The following is a 22,500-nucleotide window of genomic DNA, read 5'->3' on the forward strand; positions in this document are numbered from 1 at the left end:
AGATAGATAGATAGATAGATAGATAGATAGATAGATAGATAGATAGAGGGCACAGGATCATGGAGTTGAAGATGAAGGGGTGATAATCTGGAGAATAAAATTAAGGGGTCAGAGAGGATTATACTGGGAAAAGGAGAAAGGGAAAGGTAGAATGGGGTAAATTATCTCACATAAAACAGACAAGAAAAGGCTTTTACAGTGGAGGGGAAATAGGGGAAGGTGAGAGGGAATGAGTGAATCTTATTCTCATAGGATTTGGCTTAAGGAAAGAGTAACATACACACTCAATTGGGTATGGAAATCTGTCTTACCCTATAGGAAAATAAAGTGGGAAGGGGACAAGAGAGCAGGGGGATGATAGAGGGGAGGGCAGATTGGGGAAGGGGGTAATCAGAAACAAACACCTCTAAGGAAGGACAGGGTCAAAAGAGAGAATAGAATAAAGGGGGGGATGGGATAGAATTAAGGGAATATACTTAGTTTTTCACAACATGACTACTATGGAAGTGTTTTGCATGACTTCACGTGTATAACCTGTATCAAGTTGCTTGTCTTTTCAATGAGGGTAGGTGGGGAGGGAGGAAGAGAGAAAATTTGGAACCCAAAGTTTTAAAAACAAATGTTTAAAAAAAAAATTGTTTTTACATGCAACTGGGAAATAAAATATACAGGCAGTAGGGTATCGAAATCTATCCTGCCCTACAGGAAAATTGAAGGGGAAGATGGTAAGAGAAGGAGGGGGATAGAAGGGACGGCAGATTAGAGGAAGGGGTATTTAGAATTCATGTCATTTTGGGTTGGGGGGAGGGACAAGATGGGGAGAAAATTTGGAACTCAAAATCTTGTTGAATGTTGAAATGTTGACTGTTGAAAACTAAAAATAAATTAATAAAAATAAATTAAGACACAGTAAGAACACTTAAGATTGAATTTAAAATTATGTAATGACAAATTACTTATAAAAAATTAAAATGCCACATTATTTGGTTTGTTGAATTAATTTTAGATGAGCAGGCTTTCATATTTTGTTATCTTGCAAAATTTATCTCCAGTGCACTTAAAATTATGTTGATCTGTTATAAACATTAGATCATTATTTAATTTCATCATTTAACTTTCTATTTAAACTTTGATTTCGTACAGCTGCCTTTCTCCTTATATTTGTCATTTGTGTTAGTCCTATGTTCTATACTCTTATTTTCCACTTCAGTTTTCCTTGTCCTAAACTTACTACATAATCCTGTATTTTACATTGAAGTAATTTTACTTTTTGAAAATTTATATATCACTATGTCAAAAGAGAAAAGAATACTTGTTTTCAAGTATAAGTTATTGATATAAGATACTGACACCATGTAAAATTGCTACTTTGATAGAATGGCAAATGTATTTTTTGTTTAGTTAGGAGCCTCTTGATTTAGTGAAAAGTCCCCTTTGATACTCTCTAAATTGTTTTCCCCTTGATGTCTTTAACATCACTTACATTTCTTAATAAATCATCTTCTCTCTCCCCCTGCCATCGGTTACATAACAAGGGACAGAAATTTGATCTTGATTTTATTAGTACAAAGAATTCTTATGTGAGGAAATATGAGTTGGCATGTTCTGTACAACTTACTATTTGCTTAAAAGAAGTTAAGTGACTTGCCCAGAGCTATACATCAAGTATATATATCAGAAATCTTCCTGGCTTTCATTCCATTTCACTATGATGACTCATCCCTTGCAACAAATAATAGAAAGGGGCGGGGGGGGAAATAATGCAACAAGCCAACACCACAGACAAATTTTAAATTACATGTAGTGTTCCATCCACTTGTCATATTTTTTCTCTGAGTTCAACCTTGTTCATAAGAATTTCAACAAACTAAAGTTTTTTGTGGGGGTAGGGGTGGGAGGGGTTTTGTTTTTTTAATCTTTCTATTTACATTGTTGTTGTCACCATCTTTATTGTTTTTCTTTTCCTACATGCTTCATTTTTTATCGCTTCATATAAACATTATCATAGTCTTTTATATTTATCATTTTTATGACTCAGTAATGGTCCTTTGTTTTTGTGTAGCACAAGTTGCTTAGCCATTCCCAATTTTGTATTCTGTTCCTTGTTATTGCAAAAGGGATTCTGAAAACATTGTAATGTTTTCTCCTTATGTCTTTAAGCTCATTATAGTATATGCCTAGCATTGGGATTTTGAGGTCAAAGGGAATAGACATTTTACAATATGGTTAGCATAATTTTATATGCTTTCCAAAATGATTGGATGAACTTATGCTTCACCGACAATGAATTTCTACTTTACTATCTTTCCTTAATCCTTCAACAAAGGAACCTTGGTGGTTCAGTGGGCAGAGCACTGGGCTTGAAGTCAAGAAGACCCAAGATCACATCTGATCTCAAACATTTACTAGCTGTGAAATCACTTAACCTCTGTTTGACTGTTTCTTCAATTGTAAAATGTAGATGATGACAATGGCACCTACCTCCCAACGTTGTTGAGAAAATCAAATAAGATAATTTTTGTAAAATATTTAGCGTGCAGTTAGCAATTTATACAAGCTGGCTCTTTTTATAACATTTAATATTAATATGTTTTGGTATCTTTGCTAAGTTATTGTGGATGAGGTGAAAACTTAAGAGTTGTTTTGATATGATTAATGACTTGGTTCCCTTTCAGCTGTTAATAGTTTGCAGTTCTTCTGAGAACTTTCTGAAGAATTGCTTTTTGTTTTTTATACAGTTTTGTCGGTTTCTTGTATACATTGGATACTATTAGACCCTTATTGAAGATGTTTGATGCTAATATATTTTTCCTCAATCACTTACCATCTTATCCTTATCATTTATGCTTAAAAAATATACAAACAAAAAATCTCTACAAAGAGAACTGAAAAAACATAATAAAAAACTACCTTAATCTAAAAGCTTGTGTTAAATACAACCAGGAAACAAGAAAATCTTTTCCATTAAATATATTTAGTCACTTTCTTCATATAATTCCTCATTACTTTTCTAGAATGTTTGAAGCATTTCTCAGCTCTACTAGTGGTACATTGGTGTGCCCATCTTTCTATAGGGATAGAGTGATTACTAACGGATAATGGCAAGTTGGATGCAATGCTAAGCTTGGTTTCAGGAAGGCCTAAGTTCAGATCTAGCCTCCCAAACTTTGTTGCCTTGTGCAAGTAACTTAACTTTTGTTGTCTCTTTCCTCAACTATTAGGGGAAAGCATCTCTCTGGGTTGTTGTAAGGATCACATGAGATAATATCTGTAAAGCACTTATCATAAAGTAAACACTATATAAATTCTAGCTATTATTCTTGTTGTTTAAATAGATAATTTTGATTATATCAAACTAAAATACTTGTCATGTGACCCACAAAATGAAAGGCTAGACGTTTTCTATTACGGTCCTTCCATCCTGTCTAAAACATGTTAAGTAGTTGTCTCCACGGTCTAAGATACTAGGAACCTAAAAGAAGGCAAACAAAATCTCTTTGAACTGATGCTTAACTTACACTCTCTCAGCACTCCTCTCCCCTAGTACCTACTGTGTTTCTACTCCATGGGCTTGAAACAAAATGCAGCCCATATGCTCACATATACACCCTGTCTTCCCCACCCCAAATTCTTCCTTTTAGTGTACAGGCAACCAAACCCCACATTGCACAGAAATTGCTGTGTCCTTGATAGCCAACACCATGAAAATACTCTCTGCTGCAAAAGATGTCTACAGGAGAGCAGAAGAGAAAAGATTAAAAGGGAAGCATTTGTGTCTGGGTTTACAATAAATCTCAATTCAACACCCCAGCTGCCACCCTCCTCCCAAAGCCTCAGATCCAAATTCCAAATGACAGATAACTGCCTAGGCTACAATGACAATGCATGGCAATTCTCCTTACTGCCATGGCAAAGAACTGAGGAACAGAAGTTATAGGGCAGAATATAGTGATATACAGGGTGAAAAAAAGGGTTATGTGGCATTCTACTAAGCATTAGGGAAAGAGCCCAGTATTCAGGTGGTGCTAATCTGTCTTCCCAAAAGTAACTTAGGGCAAAGACCTTGGCTGGTGAACCATGAATTGCCCAGCATGGGAGGGGAGGCTAAGGTGATTTGAGATCCAGTCTCCATAGAAATAACCATCTGAGGAGAGGAGGTCAGAAATCGAGCAAAGGAAAAAATTAAGAAGAAAAAAGACTGAAAGTACCAAAGATTCCAGGAGGAAGAAAACTCAAAGACATTGAATGTAAGCAGATAACAAGGAAGACATTAAGAGCAGAAAGAAATATGCCCACCCCCCCCCCCCATATCTATTAGGGAACTAATTTGGGCATCTATGATTAAAAACTGGAAAGTAAAGGAAAATAATTCAACACCTTATAAGGCCAGAGACCCTGTGGATTTTGTGGAACCACAACATGTTTTTCTTGAGTGGTTTAACAAAGAAATGAGAATTGTCAGAGCAGAATTTATGGCCTGCCCAACAAAAAATAATTGCAAAACAAATTTTGATAAAAAAACCTTAGAATCTGTGACATTTCACCAAATAGCAAAAAAAACTGACAACTGATTAGGAGTGCAAATACACAGAAGTGAAGGATCATCTGGGAGGGAAAAAAAAGGAGTAACGTTGAAAGAAAACATAAACTCCATTCAAAACACATTGATCTTGAAGACAAGCCTCATATGGATTATAGGTCTCCCAGAAGAACACTACAAGTCAAAAAACACAAAACACCATAATGTAAGAAATAATATAAGAAAACTGTAAAGAACCTTTGAATCCAGAAAATAAAATGCCAGTCGTAAGAATGCATAGGTTACCTCTAGCAAAAGCTCAAATCTTCAAAAACACAAGTGATTAAATTTAACAGTTCCATTGAGAAATAAAAGATTCTGCTGGCAACCAGAAGAAGAGCCTTTAAATACAGAGGAAAGGAAATTTAGATACATGAAATTTAAAATTTTTTTCATGAACAAAATTAATGTCTCCATTTTGTTGTTTTTAATCTAATAATTTTTAAAATGTTAGTGCTAATCCTTGAACTAGAGTTAAATAAGACGGAGTTTACAAAGTTATCCTTTGGCCTTACTATTTTTTTTTTATCCATATGTGATGTCAGAAGATCACAGTATAGAATCTACTTCCACCAATGCATGTTGATAAACTGTGTGTGGTTTGTAATCTAGAATAATAGGTAGGGCACTTGAATCCAGATTTTCTGCCTGCAGTTGTTCCTTCATTCTCTTAAGTTACTCTCTTTTTTATTTGAAAATTTTTTGTTTTCGTTTTTCCCCCTCAAGTCACAGATTGATATTTGACAGTTAGGTACATGTAATATTATAGATCTTGGCTTTAAAACGGTACTTGGAAAATGTGAATATCATTCACAAAATTAGAAAATTTTCAGATAGGTGAGAAAACAGTGTATGTACTGTAGAGGTAATAGATTTAGATAGAGGTAACTGATTTAGAAGTCAGAAGACCTAAGTTTTGAGTAGTGCTGAACACTGGCACTTAATATTACCTTAGGCACATCATTTCTTCAGAGCTTTGGGGGAGCCACTCTCTCCTGAATCTCCTACCTATTTGACTATTTCTTCATGTTTTCCTTCAGTGGATCCTCATCCAGATAGCACCCTCTAACCTTAGATGTCCCACTGGGTTCTGTCCTGGGCCTTCTGCTCCCCCTCTAGTATTTCACTTGGTGATCTCATCAGCTTCTGTGGATTTAATTACATCTGTGTGCTGACAGTTTTCAAATCCACCTCTCCTGCCTACTTCCATTTACACATCTCCTGCCCCCTTTCAGATATCTCAAACTCGATGTCCACTAGACATCTTGAACTTAACATATCCAAAACTAAACTCATTATCTTTCCCTTTAAATGCTTACCCCCACCCCTACCTTCCCTATTAATTTAGAGGGCACCACTATCCTCCTCAGGCTCTAAACGTAGATGGCATCCTGATGTCCTCACTGTCTCTCGAGAACTATTGGTTTCATCTTTACAACATCTCTCAAATATGCCTCATCTCACATCATGCCTTCACTTTTGCAATCTGCCTGCCTCAAGTTATGCCTCTCTCCAGTCCTTCCTTCCTAAAGCACATCTGATGATGTCACTCCCTTACTCCATAAATTCTAGTGATTCCGTGTATCACCTACCAGATTAAATACAAAAATCCTCTATATGGCATTTAAAACCTTTCGTAACCTAGTCCCTTCGAGTTTTTTTTACACCTAACTGCCTGCCATGTACTCTGCAATCCAGTAACGCTGACCTCCTTTTTTTTTTCTCTATGAATAAAACACTCCATCTCTCAACTCAGGGTGTTTTCTTTGGCTGTCCTCCATTTCTGAAATTCTCTCTATCCTCAGCTCTGCCTCCTTATTAATTCTTCTTAAGCCTTCTTAATTCGAGTGCCCTCCCTCTCTTAATTATTTACTATTTTATTGGAGTATTATACCTTGCTTGTATATATTTGTTTATTATTTCTCTGTCCCCACCCCCCCACATTTAGATTGTGAGTTCCTTGAGGGCTGGGATTGCCTTTTGCTTCTTTTATTTCCCCAGTACTTAACAGTGGTCCTGGCATTTAGTAGGTGCTTAATAAGTATTTATTGACTGAATTTCTCCCTTCTTTTCTTCTTTTCCCTACCCGTGAATGATTATGTTATTTGCTCTAAGTTCTCTGTGTTGTGATCTTTAATATTAATGTCATGTATCTATTTAGATTATACTGTTAAAAACATGGTGGAAGGTTTAAGCTTAATTTCTGCCAGAATGCTTTCCCATTTTCCCAGCGGTTTTTATTGTGGGAGTTCTTTTCTAAGTATTTAATGTTTTCCAGTATTTTTTCCAAATAAATTTTGATAATATTTTGTTGACTCTGTAAAGTATCCCTTTGATAGTTTGGTTGGTATTGTATTAATATTGTAACATAAAGTTTACTGGCATTTAATTTTTATTATAGTGCCATAGCCCATCTATGAGCACTGATTATTCTTCCACCTATTAAAGAGGATTTTGTTATTGAATTTATACAAACATTGAATATGCTTTGAAAGTTGAGACTGCCAGTTATTTTATGCATTTACCATTATTTTTAATGGGATTTCTATTTGTGTTATTCACTTTGAGATTTTGTTATCCTTATATAGAAATATTTTTTATTTTTATTGGTTTATTTTGGAGCTTTGCTAAAGCTATTATATCATCTAGTTTTCATTTCTGATTCCTTTGGAATTTTAAGTAAACCATCATGTCATCAGCAAAAAAGGATAATTTTTTCTCTTCTTGCTGTTATTAGCATTTCTAGAACTAGATCAATTAATAACAGTGAAAGTGAACATCTTTGTTTTATTTATATATTTATTGAGAAAGCTGCTATTGTATCCTTTTTAAATATGGTACTTCTTTTTGTTTTTTGATGGGGTTTTTTTATGATCATATTAAAAGTAGATTCCTCTATACCTGCACTTTGTAGGGAAATTCATATTTCTCTTAATGGAACCAACATCCTCAAAAATTAGGGAATTTTTTACTTTTTACTTTTCCCTCTCTTTTCTCCACAATTATTAATTTTTTTTAAATTAGTAAATATTTTAATCCCTTCTATTTCTCACTGGTGAAAAACTGTCACATCTGGCTTATTTTCTTTTGACCATTTCCTTTAATTAATTTTTACCACCATTACCACTTGGCTAGATTATTGCAGTACCCTCCCAACTCTTCTAGCCTATGGCTTCTCTTTCCAATCTAGTCTACATGCAATTACCAGATTAATCCTGCTGAAGTAGAAGTCTACTCTGTATTCCCTTGCCCACAAGCCTTCAGTGTATCCCAGCCACCTACCAAGTAAAATAGAGATTTCTTTTTCAGAATTCAAAACTTCTTTCTTGGTATGGCCCATTCTCTCTTCTCCCTCAGTGTTCCCTTACTCTTTCCTAAGCATTAGCAAAACTTGACTGTTTTCTGTTTTGTGAGGAGATATCAGTTCTGAGTGACTCCCAAATAGAAATTTAAATCATTAACCATTCCTGAACACCCCATCCTGTCTTTCCTTTACAAATAACCTGACAGTTCCACTTGAAAGTACTATTATCACTTCAATATATTTTTAAAATAATATTCTTCTAACCTCCAAAACCAGTTATCTCTCATGATTTTCTTTTGTCTTCACCAGTTTCCCAATCACATTTTGAAACCTTTGAGAAATCTTACTTTTCCCACTCCTTTTTGTTACACTCTAATATGTGGGAACATAAGGCATGAATACATAGTTTGGAAAGTTAATTTGCAAGAAAATTAGAAGGACTTTACAAGCCAAGTAGGGGAGTTTATTTTATCCTAAAGGACATAACTATGGACATCTATTTCATTTGGGAATGACTTGATAATGCTTGTGGTTATGGAAAAATAACACTTTGGCAGCTATGTGGCATATGGTTTGAAAAGGAGAAATATTTGAAGCAGGAAGACCAATTTAGAGCACATGGTAACACTCCAAGAAAGAGGACCACACTTCATTGATAGCTATGTAAGTAGTGAGAAGAAAACAGATGTAAAGAAAAGGACAGAGTTTAGCAGCTAATGGAATATGTGGTATGAGTATATTGTCAGTAGTAATAAGCATAATGCAAATAATTATTTGCAAACCTAGGAGACTAGAAAGATGGTAGTGCCTTTTATTAAAGTTCAGAAGAGAGGTGAGTTCTGAGGGAAAGATGAATTCTGATTTAAACTCTTTAATGATATATTTTTGCCTTTTTTTGTATCCCCAACACTTACTTAGCACAGTACCTTGCATATAGTAAGTGCTTAATAAATTCTTTTTACTTGATTGACTGATTGAAATGTTCAAAAGGCAGTGCTAGTTTTGAGTTCAAAACAGGTAGGGCTGGATATCTCGATCTGTGTAGCATAGAAACTATCTTTAAGCCAATGGGAACTAATGAGATCATCAGATGTTGATAGATAAGAGACAATACCTCCATGCTGAGTGGGTGTGATATGGATGATGAAGTCAGACTGGTAGGAGATGAAACATGAAAAAAGCTATTGTCACAAAAAACCAAAGAAGAGAGAAGGATGGTCAGCAGTGCCAGATGCCACAGAGAGGTTAGGAATGAGAAAAGGTCGTCAGAGTTGGTCCATATATCTATTTTCTAAGTATAGAGAGTCTTGTCAACAGTAGTCTAGCCTAGTTTTTTAAGTATATTGCAGTGGTGGAAAAAAGAAGAGGTAAAAAGTATTAAAGAACAAAATTTTTAAAACACCTGTAAATGTTGGTCATCTGTAAATACTGGCACTCTGAATATATAGTTTTTGTCCAATTACCAACACATTGTCATACTATTTATACAGATGAGCAACACTGTTAATATTCCAATGAACAAAGTAAAGCAAAAGACAAAAGTGTGTTGCCTCTAAATGGCAGAATGGTTCACAGACTCCTTGGAGTAGGAGACTATGGAGTTGATAGACTTGTTTTCATTGTGCATCCAAAGGCAATAATAAAAATCTTTTCATGGATACTTCATCATTTCTTCTTATAGTGCTCATGATGGGTATAATCAAAGAGACCACCATGAAGATAATCATAGCTTATGAGCCTACATCTGTTGGAGAGGATGAAAAGGTAGAAAATAATTTGACAAAATATTTCAGACCAAGTGAAAAATACACTTTGATAGTCATGGGTTTTAATGAGAGGGTTGATACAAGGAAGAATTTTAAAAAAAGTATTGTTGAATCAGATTTTAGGAATGAGAAAGGTCAAAGACTTGTTGACCATATCGATATTTCATGTCTTTATATCATAAATTCTTTTTTTGGACAGATTAGAAGACAGTACGGGATGAAAGTCAACTAACCACCACCCCCACTCTCTCCCCCAAATGAAATTGATGGAAAACTGTGCAGTCAAACCATAGGCTAGTTCAAGTCGAACAAAAATGAAAATAGGCATCAAATTACAACAAAGGATAAAGACGAGAAGTTCCTTCATGTAATTGCAAGTCCTTCTACCTGACCTATTCAGATGAACTATCGATACAGAAATGTGTGAAAAGACAAAGATACTGAACTTGATTATTACCATTTATTGTGAAACTGTATAGAGCAATCACCACAACTAGGTAGCCAAAAGAACCTGGGAACTATCTTGGCCAGGGAATATTTGATCTTGCCAAATAGGGAGAAACTGAAGTATAGAAAACCTGTATAGAATTCAGACTTACTTGTAAAACACCACAGAGGAAAATGGTAGAGTGTATTACGATCCTCACTTCAAAACGATGCGGGGGGAAGCACATAGAAAACTTGATGTTAGAATCAAGTGATCCGGTTTACCATGAAACCTTCAGAGCTATGAAGACACTCTCAAGAGAACAATAGATAGCTAGAAAAAACAAATTGTTGGTATTTCTCTAAAAACCTTTACTTATTGTCAGCAAGAATGGAAAACCTCAGTTTTCTCATGCAAATCTGAAGAAATTGATTTTACACTTAAGACAGCTGGGAAGAACAGGTAGATGAGTCAAGGAAGTCTGTGCTGACCATTATACAATCTTGAAAACATTGACAAATCATTTTTAAGTTGTCCCAGAAGAAGGGGATGAAAAATACTTAAATGAATCTGATCTCATCAAATGTAGCTAATGTAGATCACATTCCATCCACATCTTATTCTGTTATGACTATTGTCCATGATTTCCAATAAAATCTACATATTTACCCCTACCCAGTAAATTTAATGACCTTCTTCTGGCATTGTTGACATATGTGTTCTTGAGAACATAGACAGTTTCATCAGTTATCTCTTGACCTTGCTTACTCAGTTAAAAATAATGCCTAATATGTGACAGACACTGTACTAGACATTGGCTCCCTTTTTTCAGGAATATATATCTTTAATGATAAAATTTATGCCTCTTCTGTGTAATTATTCACTAGTATAATTTTGTAGCCAGCTCATGCCTGAGATCTCTCTCCCTCTGATCTGTGAGTGACCTGAAACTAATTCTTAGGAGACTGCTATACAGCATCATTGGCCAAATATTGTTAACAAGGTGGGCTTTTTCACCCAGGAGAAGGTTAGTGTTATCATTAAAGCACTGTGTGATTTTTTTTCCAAAGACAATCTAGCCTGCTCCCTTGTTCAGTATTTGATCTACTTCATTGTACATCAACATCGTCTTGGAGCATGTATGTACAGATAGACTCACTCTATAAGTTGATCTTCTAACTAGTAGTCTGCACAATAGACATTCTTAATCTACTTTGGTTTTCTTATATAGATGGGTTTAGTTCTTACAGTGATTCTGCAGTGTTCCAGAGCTCGATGGAACTAGGACCAAGAAATAAGGGATATCTTTGCAAAAATCTATGATTGCACAAGTTAGGTAAGCTAATCATTTGAAAGCAGAGGATAAGCGTAGACATCCCAAGTGCTACCCTGGTACTCATAAAATGGAAAAAGATCTAAAGAATCCCACATTGGAGAGGCTCTGTGTGGATATGAAAACTTTTTGCAAAGGATTAAAAGATATATAAAAGTTGTTTCTTGCTTTGATGGGAGTGAATACAGATTCATTGAAATAATGCTTCATCATGCAAATCGTGTCTAGTAATTGTCAGTGTAAGTTATCTTTAAATTTTTAAAGTAAAATTGTTGCTATAAGGTTAACAGTCCTTTTTCAAATGACTTTTATGATCTTATAATTCATGTTGCTAATTTTATACAGTTTCTTTTTTTAATTTTGAAAAAATACTTCCCAGAATCTTCTTTTTAGTTTATTTTTCCTTGGGAACCACAGTGTAAATTTATAACCTTCCTTGTGTAGACCAGTATTACCTATATCATTTTTTGGTTTGTTTTTGTTTAGAACTGTATGTTTTACTGTAAATTCTAAAAACAGGTTGGTTGTTTTGCCTTTTTTCTCAGGAAGTGTTGTGATTTTACAGTATTTAGGCTTTGACAGTTTTCTAAATGTGATACTCTTATTCAGCCTATCCATTGTTTAAAAAAAGACTGCTGTACTTTTTACTCAAGCTAAGTGTTTGTTGAAATATTAGTTAATATAAATATATCTTATGGAAGTTTAAATGTTCTTCTATATTTTAGTAATATACAATACCTCCTTAGAATAGTGGAAGCATTTTATAATATAGTAATAAAATTTTCTTGATTTTTTTTTTTCCCTATCCCTCTCAGGTGCTATTCAAGTATTGGGAAAGTTCAAGATGCTTTTATATCTTATAGGCAGTCAATTGATAAATCAGAAGCAAGTGCAGATACGTGGTGTTCAATAGGGTAAGATGTTATATAAGATAAACAATAAAATTGTTTATATATTAAGACAAAGACCTTTGCGTTCTGTACCACATGTTATATTTCTTGTTGGGCTTAATAATCCTCTTTAGAGAATATTTAATTCTTTCTTTATTTTTTTCCCTTTTCTTTCTTTTCTTTTTCTTTTTCTTTCTTTTTTTTTTTTTTTTAGTGTGCTATACCAACAGCAAAATCAGCCTATGGATGCTTTACAGGCTTATATATGTGCTGTGCAATTGGACCATGGCCATGCTGCAGCCTGGATGGACCTAGGCACTCTGTATGAGTCCTGCAACCAGCCCCAGGATGCCATTAAATGCTACTTAAATGCAACTAGGAGCAAAAATTGTAGTAATACCTCTGCACTTGCAGCACGGATTAAGTATTTACAGGTAAAATTTAAATAGCATTTACAAAAGAGATACTTTTTCCATGACACAGCAGGCAGGAAGAGGGTGGATGGCTGGCAAGTTTGTCTAGTTGTGTCATGGTGTTTATGATCTGTTTCCATACTTTGTATACATATCATAGCTTGCAGTATTATTTTATGTTCCATTTTTAAGTGAGATATAAAGTATTTCTAATATGCTCTTTTGCACATTTACTCAGTTGATGCATATTGATTTACATAACTTTTTTTTCTGTGTAATGTCTACATTTTTAAGTTTCCATAGCATTTTAGAGAAAGAACACAAACACTGTCTTTCACTCTTGCTTGAAGTTTCATAAGATAATAATTATGAGAGCTCAACTTTGTTCTGATTCTCACAAAGGTTTATATTCTGGTTACCCTCTTTATCCTTAGCATCTTTCTAAAACCCCAAATTTAGAATCTATTTTCTTTAAAACATAATTAGTTACAGCATTTAGGAAGATTTAGTGGACTTGCTCTTACTAAAGTAGGCTTGTGTTAAATTTGCTTTTTACATAATTTTTCCTAGGCTCAGTTGTGTAACCTTCCACAAGGTAGTCTACAGAATAAAACTAAATTACTTCCTAGTATTGAGGAGGCATGGAGCCTACCAATTCCCGCAGAGCTTACCTCCAGGCAGGGTGCCATGAACACAGCACAGCAGGTGAGAAGTTGGGTTATATTCTGCAGGTACCCAGCTTTAAGGGTTATTTCAATCTTTAGTGGTCAAGCTTATTTTACTAAGTGCAGGACTGGCTTTGTTGATAATAAAAAGCCTTTGATTTAATTACAAAGGGATTCTAGATCAAGGTAATACTCCCTATAAGGTGGGAGAAATTTGGGGTACCAATTTAGAACCTTTGTGGATTTTCATGATTTTGAGAGAGATTTCTCAAGTAGAAATGCTGCAGTGATTATATTATTTAAAAAAAAAATTAAATCCCAAGGAAGGTACACATTCCTCCACTGATAATTCATTTGATTTTGATTTTCAATCATTGTAATCAGCTATGTCCACATAGCTTTGAAAATTATGCAGCTTATAAAAGTTTTTAATTTGAAGGAAAGAATTAAGAGTATATAGAACCATATTTTTGTCTTCCTTCTGTGATTCTTAGGCTTGTAAACCTCATCATCCAAATACTGAACCTGTATTAGGCCTCAGTCAAACACCAATTTCACAGCAATCCTTGCCACTACACATGATTCCTTCTAGCCAAGTAGATGACCTGTCCAGTCCTGCCAAGAGGAAAAGAACATCTAGTCCAACAAAGGTATATATTCTAGAGAACTAGAAAACCCCAATCCAAAAACAGGCCCAAAATGCACGAAGATTTTGAAATTGCAACATCATTGGTTCTGATTTTTATACTTGTGGACATCAGGGAGTGAAAGGTTTGAGTTTCTCTGATAATTATACATTTTTAACACTGTATTTCATCATGAAATCCTAGCATCATAGTAAATAAAGCTAGCTATCAGATTACATGCATCAGGCCATTTTATCCATTTCCCTGCTGCTAAGATTTTAAAACGCTTTTCACCATCACTCTCCAGTAGCATCCAAGTAAATAAAACATTGGGTCTAAATGACAGCATGCTTTTTTAAGAAGGAATTATTTGTTTCATAATTTGAGGGTGGTGGGTGTGAGGGTGGGTTTTAAAGAATTAATATGTTTATATATATTATTAATGATTTCCCCTCCCCCTAAATTTAGTATTAACTTCTCAAATTATTTATCATTTAATAATTTTACTTTTGAAAAAACTTAGTATTTTAAAATCATTTCATAGATAAACTGCAGTATTTTATTCCAATTCATTGTCATTTAGTCCCCATTAGCTATTGTTGTTTGGGCCAACCACCATATTCTTTAATCATTTTAACATTTTAACATGTTTTCTTCAGAATACTTCCAATACCTGGAGTAGTGGCCATACAGTGTCACATCCTCCAGCACAGCAACCAGTTCATTCATGGTGCTTGACACCACAGAAATTACAGGTATGTATGCCAAGAAAAGAGTATTTTAACATTTAGAAAGGTCTTTGTTTTGTTTTGTTTTAGGTCCCCAAAATTATGTTACTGGAAAGTTTATCCTTCCCTTGAAAATAAACCCAGTCTCAATAATTCATCATATGCCACATGTGCTATTAGGCTTAACTCAAAACCCTGGATGTGGAATCAGAAGGCCTAGATTTGAGTCTAGTCTGACATTTATTAATTTCGTGACTTTGGGAAAAGTTTAATTTAACTTCCTTAAGTCTCTGCTTTCTCAGCTGTAAATGTAATACTACCCTCAGTGTTAGCCATGAGGATTAAATGAAATAAAATTATTTTGCTGTTACTATAAAAACTGGAGTATCTACATGTTCATATGTATATCTCTGTATATGTTGGCATATCTTGGTAGAAAATAAGGCAGATGTAGGTAGAATCAAATATATCTATTTGGTTCCTAATATATAGTATCCCTAATATATAGTACAGGTATTACCAGAATATAGAAGCATTGCCTCATTTTACATTCAGTGAAATACAGGAAATTATGTCGTAAAATTACTCATCATAAAGCAAAATCTTGATTGTATATGTTTGGTATACTGACTACAAACGTATTTTTTTCCCTTTATTTTGTGATAATAGGGAAACCTGGAGTCAGTGCTAAACGGAATAAGAAGAGAAGTATAGGCCATTAATTCACAGTATGGGACTGATGTGCTATACATTTTATCATTGTAGTTTAAATATATTGTATCTCTAAAGCCAAATGTCATTGTGAAATGTCACTAGAAAAGAATAAACTGCTATTAAGAAAACACTCCACTTTAGGTATCAAGGAGATACTGCTATTGAGCGTATGCTATTTAAATTGAGATCTCTAGTGGTTAAGAAATATAAAAATATGTAAGATTTTAATTCTTCTAGTAAAATGGAAGAAAATTTAAGAAATTTGTTAAATTCTTCTGGAAGTTTTTTATAATAAGTTTTGCTTTAACTAGAAAGTGAGGTGAAATTTGGTGAATCTTGATTATGAAACTTGTGGTATTTGGGGTTTTTTTGTTTTTGTAATGGGGAATTAACTAATACTGTGACCTGTCCCTGTTTACTTGGAGGAAAATGTGAGGGTCAAGAGAAAGAGAAAGGAAATGTGATTTTTCATTGCATCTTAACCCCTCCTCATCCCCCAGGCAGCAGCTGCCGCTGTAGCAGAACTGAAGGCAACCAGATCATCTGATGTCTAAGTGTGAGAAACACCTTAAAAGGACTACCTGTAAAAACTGAGTAGCAGTTCAATTTTAACAACACTGTTTGAGGTGCTGGGGTTCAGAAAAAAGAAAACTGGATTAAGAGTCAGAGATCCTGCCTTCAAATCCAGCTCTGTCACTTAACCATTCTGGGCCTCAGTTTTCTCAATCTGGACTCTTATAGAAGGCCATACACACTGAATAAATGGAGTGTTTATCTCATCAAAGCCTATGAAAGACATGAGATGAGTAAGATCATATGGGGTCTTTCAGAGTAGCCAGATTAAAACATTTAAAAATAAGGGAATATTTTGTATTGCTGGAAAATGTTAAATCATAGAAAAGCTAATTCATTAATCAGAATCGTCCTTTTGAAACTTCTGAATGAAAGGAAATGTAGGTTTTGACATATAACCGTCTTATATGATTCCTGCTTTCTTTGAATGATTAAATCTAATAATAGTTATGATAGTAGAATTGTAGAGGTGGAAGGAACTTGAGAAAACACACATAACCCTTCATCTTATAGTTAAAGAAGCTGAGGTCAGGAGATTATGTACATCGATCAAATTTTTGTAACAGAGGTTGAATTGAAAACCAAGGAGACTACACGTCATGTAGTTTTAATATTTTGAATGGCTGGAAGTTCTTTATCTGGCTTTTTATTTGTTCTGTATATAAACATGGTGACCATTTTATATTGGGCGCATGTGAATTTTAATTTTTGGTTTTTCTTTTCCATTTGCCCTTTTCTAGCACTTGGAACAGCTTCGTGCAAATAGAAATAATTTAAATCCAGCACAGAAACTAATGCTGGAACAACTGGAGAGTCAGTTTGTTTTGATGCAACAACATCAGCAGGTGTGTATTAAAGTGATTCTTTATGATTTATAAAGTATATTTTCTCAGTTTTTTGAAGCTTGAAATCATCTTAAATTCTGTTTCATGCCTACTTATTTTACCAGAATAAATACCTTCTATTTCTTTTTATTAAAATTCTGTTTGATGACTTTATTTAAAGTGTTAGAAATAGGTTTTTAGAGAAAAGATAAATATTAAAAATCAGTCAAATAACATGCATTTTTAAAAAGCCTATTCAGTGCAGGTACAGCAAGCGCATTTGGTAATACAGATATAAAAGTGAGTTAGACCTTCAAGAAACCTTCATTCTACTACGGGGATACAGTATATTCACTGATACGTTATGATACAGTATGTGCAAAATAAATTCAAAAAGAAAGATTAGATTTGAAAATGTAAAGCTAAGTTTAGCTGGTTTTAGGCTTTTTCTGAATAATTGAGGATGATTTACTTTAATATTTCTCAAGGGAAATTTATGCAAAATTTTGAGTATTCAGCTTAGCCAAACTTCCTCTCCCCATTAGTTTAAGGTATTTGACTCCCTGCATACTCAACATATAAGAAAAAACTTGTCTGTATTATACCAGAAAGTTTGATTAAAAAATTTTATAATTTTATGTATATTTTTAGCCAGCAGAAGTAAACATTGCAATAAATTCATCACATATTGACTGCATGTTAAGACCATACTCTTTTTCTTTTGATTCACATGAGTAATTATGTTTCTTACCTTTTTTTTCATAGATGAGACAAACTCCAGGAGTTGCACAGGTACGAGCTACTGGAATTCCTAATGGGCCAACAGCTGACTCATCACTGCCTACAAACTCTGTCTCTGGTCAGCAACCACAGGTTGCTCTAACCAGAGTGCCTAATGTCACTCAGCCTGGAATCCGTCCAGCCTGCCCTGGACAGCCTTTGGCAAATGGACCCTTTCCAGCAGGCCCAGTTCCCTGCAGTACCGCAAGAACGCTGGGTAGTACAGACACTATTTTGATAGGCAATAATCACATAACAGGAAGTGGAAGTAATGGAAACGTGCCTTACCTGCAGCGAAACGCACTCACTCTACCTCATAACCGCACAAACCTGACCAGCAGCGCAGAGGAGCCGTGGAAAAACCAACTCTCTAACTCCACTCAGGTAATAGGTTAACAACAGAATTATTGGCTTGATATAACTAGCAACTTGCCTGTTATTTTCATCGTATTAAGCCTTGGGGGAAGGGGGGAAAGCTTGGTGAATGAGTGGTACAGCTTAGAAAAACTTGTTTTTAAAGAAAGGTTGACTTGAGGACCTTTATTGCCATCTTAAAAATAATTTAAGAGGTGTAGTATATATGGGCATATTCAGTGCAAGTTCAACCTTACCATGTCTGGCAGGCCATTGGTATAGATACGTGATTTTTCTTTTAAGTTTTTATTGATGTGTTTTATATTATTTCTTCTTTTCCCAGTATCTTCCTTTTCCTCCAGGGAGCCATCCCTTATTGTAAACAGAGGAAAAACAAAAGAAACAAAATCAGGGGGGGAAATGCCTTTTTAAAAAAAAAAAAATTGTCAACACATTAGCCTTAGGTGTCACAACTGTAGTCTCCTACCTCTTCAAAGAAGGTTGGGAAGTGAATTTTCATCTCTTCTCTTTGGGCCAAGCTTGGCCATTTCAATTTCATAGCATTCAGTTTGGGTTTTGTTGTTCTTCTTGTTCTTTCCATTTACATTTTTATTGTCATAGTATATATTATTTTTCTGGTTCTGATTTCTTCACTTTGTCATCGGTTCATATAAGTCTTCCCAGTGTTTCCCTATGTTCTTATTCATTATTTCTTCTAGTACAGTAATTTTTTTTTTTATTTTAGTCACCACATTTTGGTTAGCCTTTCATCAATTGATAGGTGTCTTTTTTTTTTCTTTTTCTTTTTTTTTTTTTCAGTTCTAGTTTGTTATTATACAGCTTGCTCCTGTAAATAATTTTGGTGTGTATAGTGACTTTTTTAATCATTGATTTTTGGGGAGGGCAAAGAGAAGGGGCTATGCCTACCAGTGAGATCTCTGGGGGCGGAGGGGCTGGGTCAAAAGGTATGGACATTTTAGTCACTTTCTTAGTATAATTCCAAATTGCTTTCCATAGTAGTGGGACCAAACCAACAGAATTTGTGAAAGGTGACTAACAGATTTCTTCGCACTTTTGGCTCTAGCATTCTGCGATGCTGGGACTTAAAAAGATATACTTCTTTCCCAGTGGAAGGAAAATGGGATTTAAGTGGCAGTGGAGCTATATAAAATCCTCAATCAAACCACTACAATGAAGCCTACCTAATAAGGTCTTGTGCTTGAGACCAAGTACTGTTGTTTCCCAGAATGTTTCAGGAGAATGGCACTGGCACTTCCTTTCCAGAGATAGTCATTCTGTTAGTGGCTGAGCATTGCTTCTTTTGATAGCATGAAACTACATAATTTTAGTTGCCCAAGTTTGGACATTGCCAAAGGTAGTTCTACATAACTTAAAGTAGAAAGATGCCTAAATTAAAGACTTGCATCCATTTGGGGTGCAGGGGAGATTGTAGTGCTTAGTAATAGCTAACTTCCTCAAATCTGCTAATTGATTAGTACCCATCTCAGTGATATTAACATTGTGGCATTTCTGGTATTTACTCAGACAAATAATAAAGGCTGTTTCACGTAAGTAACTGAGTGTAGTTGTACACATAATCATGGACTTTAAATTTAGTGGCAGTATGAGTTGGTAGCCTAGGAAATACTTTGTCTTTTGAGATACTTTATCTTACTTGGTAGAATTTTATGGAGTTTTCATTGCTCTTTGAACTGAAAATCTGATAATTGAGATCAATCATTTTCCCCTAGATTATTGAATAAATTTAGACCTTTGTTAATCAAGATAAGAATGGTTACTTAGTTGGATTGTAGAAAAAGCCTGCTTATTTTTACCTTATTAAGACTCTTAATTCTCTTAGGAAAATAAGGATATCAAGGGTAAGGCATGCAATAGCCTTGAAACAAAAACTAAACAGGAAATATACTCATAGTAAATTTTATTGAGCTAGAATTTTAATAATGTCTATTACAGACAAAATAAACTGTTGTTTCAGCCAAATAATTAAAAGACCATTTTCATAGTCATAAACCTAATGAAAAAAGAAAAGAATGGATTTCTTAAAAGTAGTTATTTTTAATCTTATTCTTTTTTGGTAGATAATCTGGACATTTATTATTTAACTTGAAAACAGGTTTCGTAACACTATGTCCATCAAACTTGTCCTATTAACGTACTATTTTTAATTTATTAAAACAGTTCCAGTCAGTGTACTCGGTGCTGGCAATAAAGAGTGAAACAATCTCTACTCTCAAGAATCTTACAGTTTAATGAGAAAGACAAGTACACAAATACATATATACACAAATGCAAGGTTGTTTGTGAAGGAGGACACTAACAGGTGTATTAGGAAAGGGTTCATGTAGAAGTAGTATTTGAATTGTCAAATCAAGAAGTATTAAGTTCCTATTATATGCTATATCATAAAAAACAGTTCAGTATCCGATTACATAAAAACTGTGTCTTTAAAACCATTTCAGTAAACATGATGCTTCAATTTTCTGTGATTAAATTCCTTCCTATCCCTAATAATATATATCGGTTATATTCAGTTTTATGTTGTACAAAATATGGGAAAAGTTCCACAAGCGAAAGAACATCAGATAATTGGGCCAAAAATTTTCCAAGTCTACCTTGATTGCAAAATGGCGTTTTTCAGATAATTTTGTTGCTTTAGAGACTGTTATTAATATCTTAAAGTGCCCTCAAAAGCAAACAAAAAAATGCTGTGTCATTATTTTTATTGACATTGTACTCATCCTCATTTAGCCAATAACAATTTTCAAAAATTTTTTGATAAATAATTGACTCCTTGGACATTACAAAGAGACTATCCTCATTTTAATATGTATTAGTTTTTTTTTTCCACTTTCACACATTTCTATTTTATACAAAATACTATATAATCAGACTCTATATGTAGTTGGCATAGACATTGTCTGTATATGATAATTTTAGGTTTTTAGTGGGATTTTTTGCTTGTGTGTATTTAATTTTTTAGCATGATTTAGGAATAGTGATTTCCAGAAGGCGAATATTATGTGCTTAACCAAATTGCTTTCTTATATTAGGGGTGTCAATCATTTGAGATATGTGTATTCATATAGATTCATGGTATTGATAACGTCGTACATTCAAGTTACTTATTCTGTTGCCATTTTGAAATTATGACATTCTTGACGTATTGACTGTAGCCTAGTATTCCTTTAGTCAGTGTTCCTGAGAGATTAAATTCCATAACAATTACTTAAAATCTCTGAAATGAAATCAGTGCCTTTAGAGATATTTCCCTTATAACTCAAGCGGAAATTTTACAGAGCTTTCCAGTGTGTCATAATTCCATTGAATAATCCTTCTTCCAAATTGACACTTTGAATAACTATTATACTTTGTCCTTCTAGTGGCTTTCATATAAAGAACTCGAGATTCTTAGTATTATTAAATCATTCTCATTAAGACCTGGTTAAGGTAAGTAGATGACAAGTATGTCTCCATAGTTGCTGGAGAACAAGAGACACAGGATTATTTTGACTAAAGAAGAAAAATCTTAAAGGAGAAAATTCATTTTATTAAATATTTTCATACATAATAGAGGACAGTTTACAGATAATAAATACTCACACCAAGCCTAAACTTGTTAGGTCTAATAATTCAGTTTTAAAATACAGTAAAACACTCATGAAATTTATTTTCTATAATTAAAAATCACTTTACTAATTAGGAGTATTAAAACAAGAAATGCTACTGTCTTCAGCAATCACAAAGTTAAAATCTCAGGAATAATCATTTATCACCATTCTTCTTAAGCTAGGCCTTTTATATCTCAAGTCAGACATCTAAAATTGCCCATATTTCCTAAAATAACCCCAGATGCAAATTGTTGGGTTGAGGTCTCAAGGCGGAGAGGAATGAGAAAAGGGATTTGAGGATACAGCAATAAAAAGGAAAGCAGGGAAAAGCGATTAGAACCCCTTCCCTTAGCAGTGACAGGCAAGCCACCTATCCTCTCCTGCATTAGCTCTCTAATGCCTTACTAGCTGTTTTACTACAAGAAGGTAGTTTTATTTAAAGGTGGGATTTTAATATTCAGAAAGACAGAATGAATGCTAGAAATCTTTAAGGTTTTTTTTTTTTTTTAATAAAAATTTATAATATTTTAATGAACTCTGGCAGTCGTTGAATCAGTGTTGATTTGTGATGTTGATTCAGCAGCATGGTATGGTGAAAAGCAGACAGAACTAGTCAAAAGACCTACATTTAAGTTTGAACTCCACCATTTACTAATCTTGGACAAGTTACTTCACATCCAAGAGTCTCAGTTTCCTTGTCTGCAAAATGGGGATAATAATACTTGAAGTCTCCCACTTCACAGAGTTGTTGTGAAGAACAAAGTAACATAATGTTCATAAGGGCTATTTAAAGTACAGTGTGAATTGAATGATTATTGAACCTTTTTTGGGTCATTTTATGTATGCCTGTGTCAGAATTTATAGCAATTACAGTGATATTCTAATGCTTAAATAT

At 34.2% G+C, this 22,500-nt stretch overlaps 1 protein-coding gene across 4 annotated transcripts in view; it reads left to right on the forward strand.

Annotated features, from left to right (window-relative positions):
- Positions 1–22,500, forward strand: part of KDM6A (lysine demethylase 6A) — a 258,225-nt gene that overhangs the window by 188,222 nt on the left and 47,503 nt on the right. Inside the window, exons 11-17 of one of the 4 annotated variants that reach the window (XM_027875477.1) lie at positions 12,225–12,323; positions 12,514–12,733; positions 13,283–13,417; positions 13,872–14,027; positions 14,663–14,758; positions 16,759–16,863; positions 17,608–18,006. In XM_027875477.1, coding sequence (XP_027731278.1) covers positions 12,225–12,323; positions 12,514–12,733; positions 13,283–13,417; positions 13,872–14,027; positions 14,663–14,758; positions 16,759–16,863; positions 17,608–18,006 — 1,210 coding nt within the window. The remainder of the gene's footprint in view (positions 1–12,224; positions 12,324–12,513; positions 12,734–13,282; positions 13,418–13,871; positions 14,028–14,662; positions 14,759–16,758; positions 16,864–17,607; positions 18,007–22,500) is intronic. The other 3 variants (XM_027875478.1, XM_027875475.1, XM_027875476.1) reach the window with 3 other exon arrangements.

This window comes from Vombatus ursinus, unplaced genomic scaffold (assembly GCF_900497805.2).
Source record: "Vombatus ursinus unplaced genomic scaffold, bare-nosed wombat genome assembly UNPS02014809.1, whole genome shotgun sequence".
In the NCBI taxonomy this organism is placed as follows: domain Eukaryota; kingdom Metazoa; phylum Chordata; class Mammalia; order Diprotodontia; family Vombatidae; genus Vombatus; species Vombatus ursinus.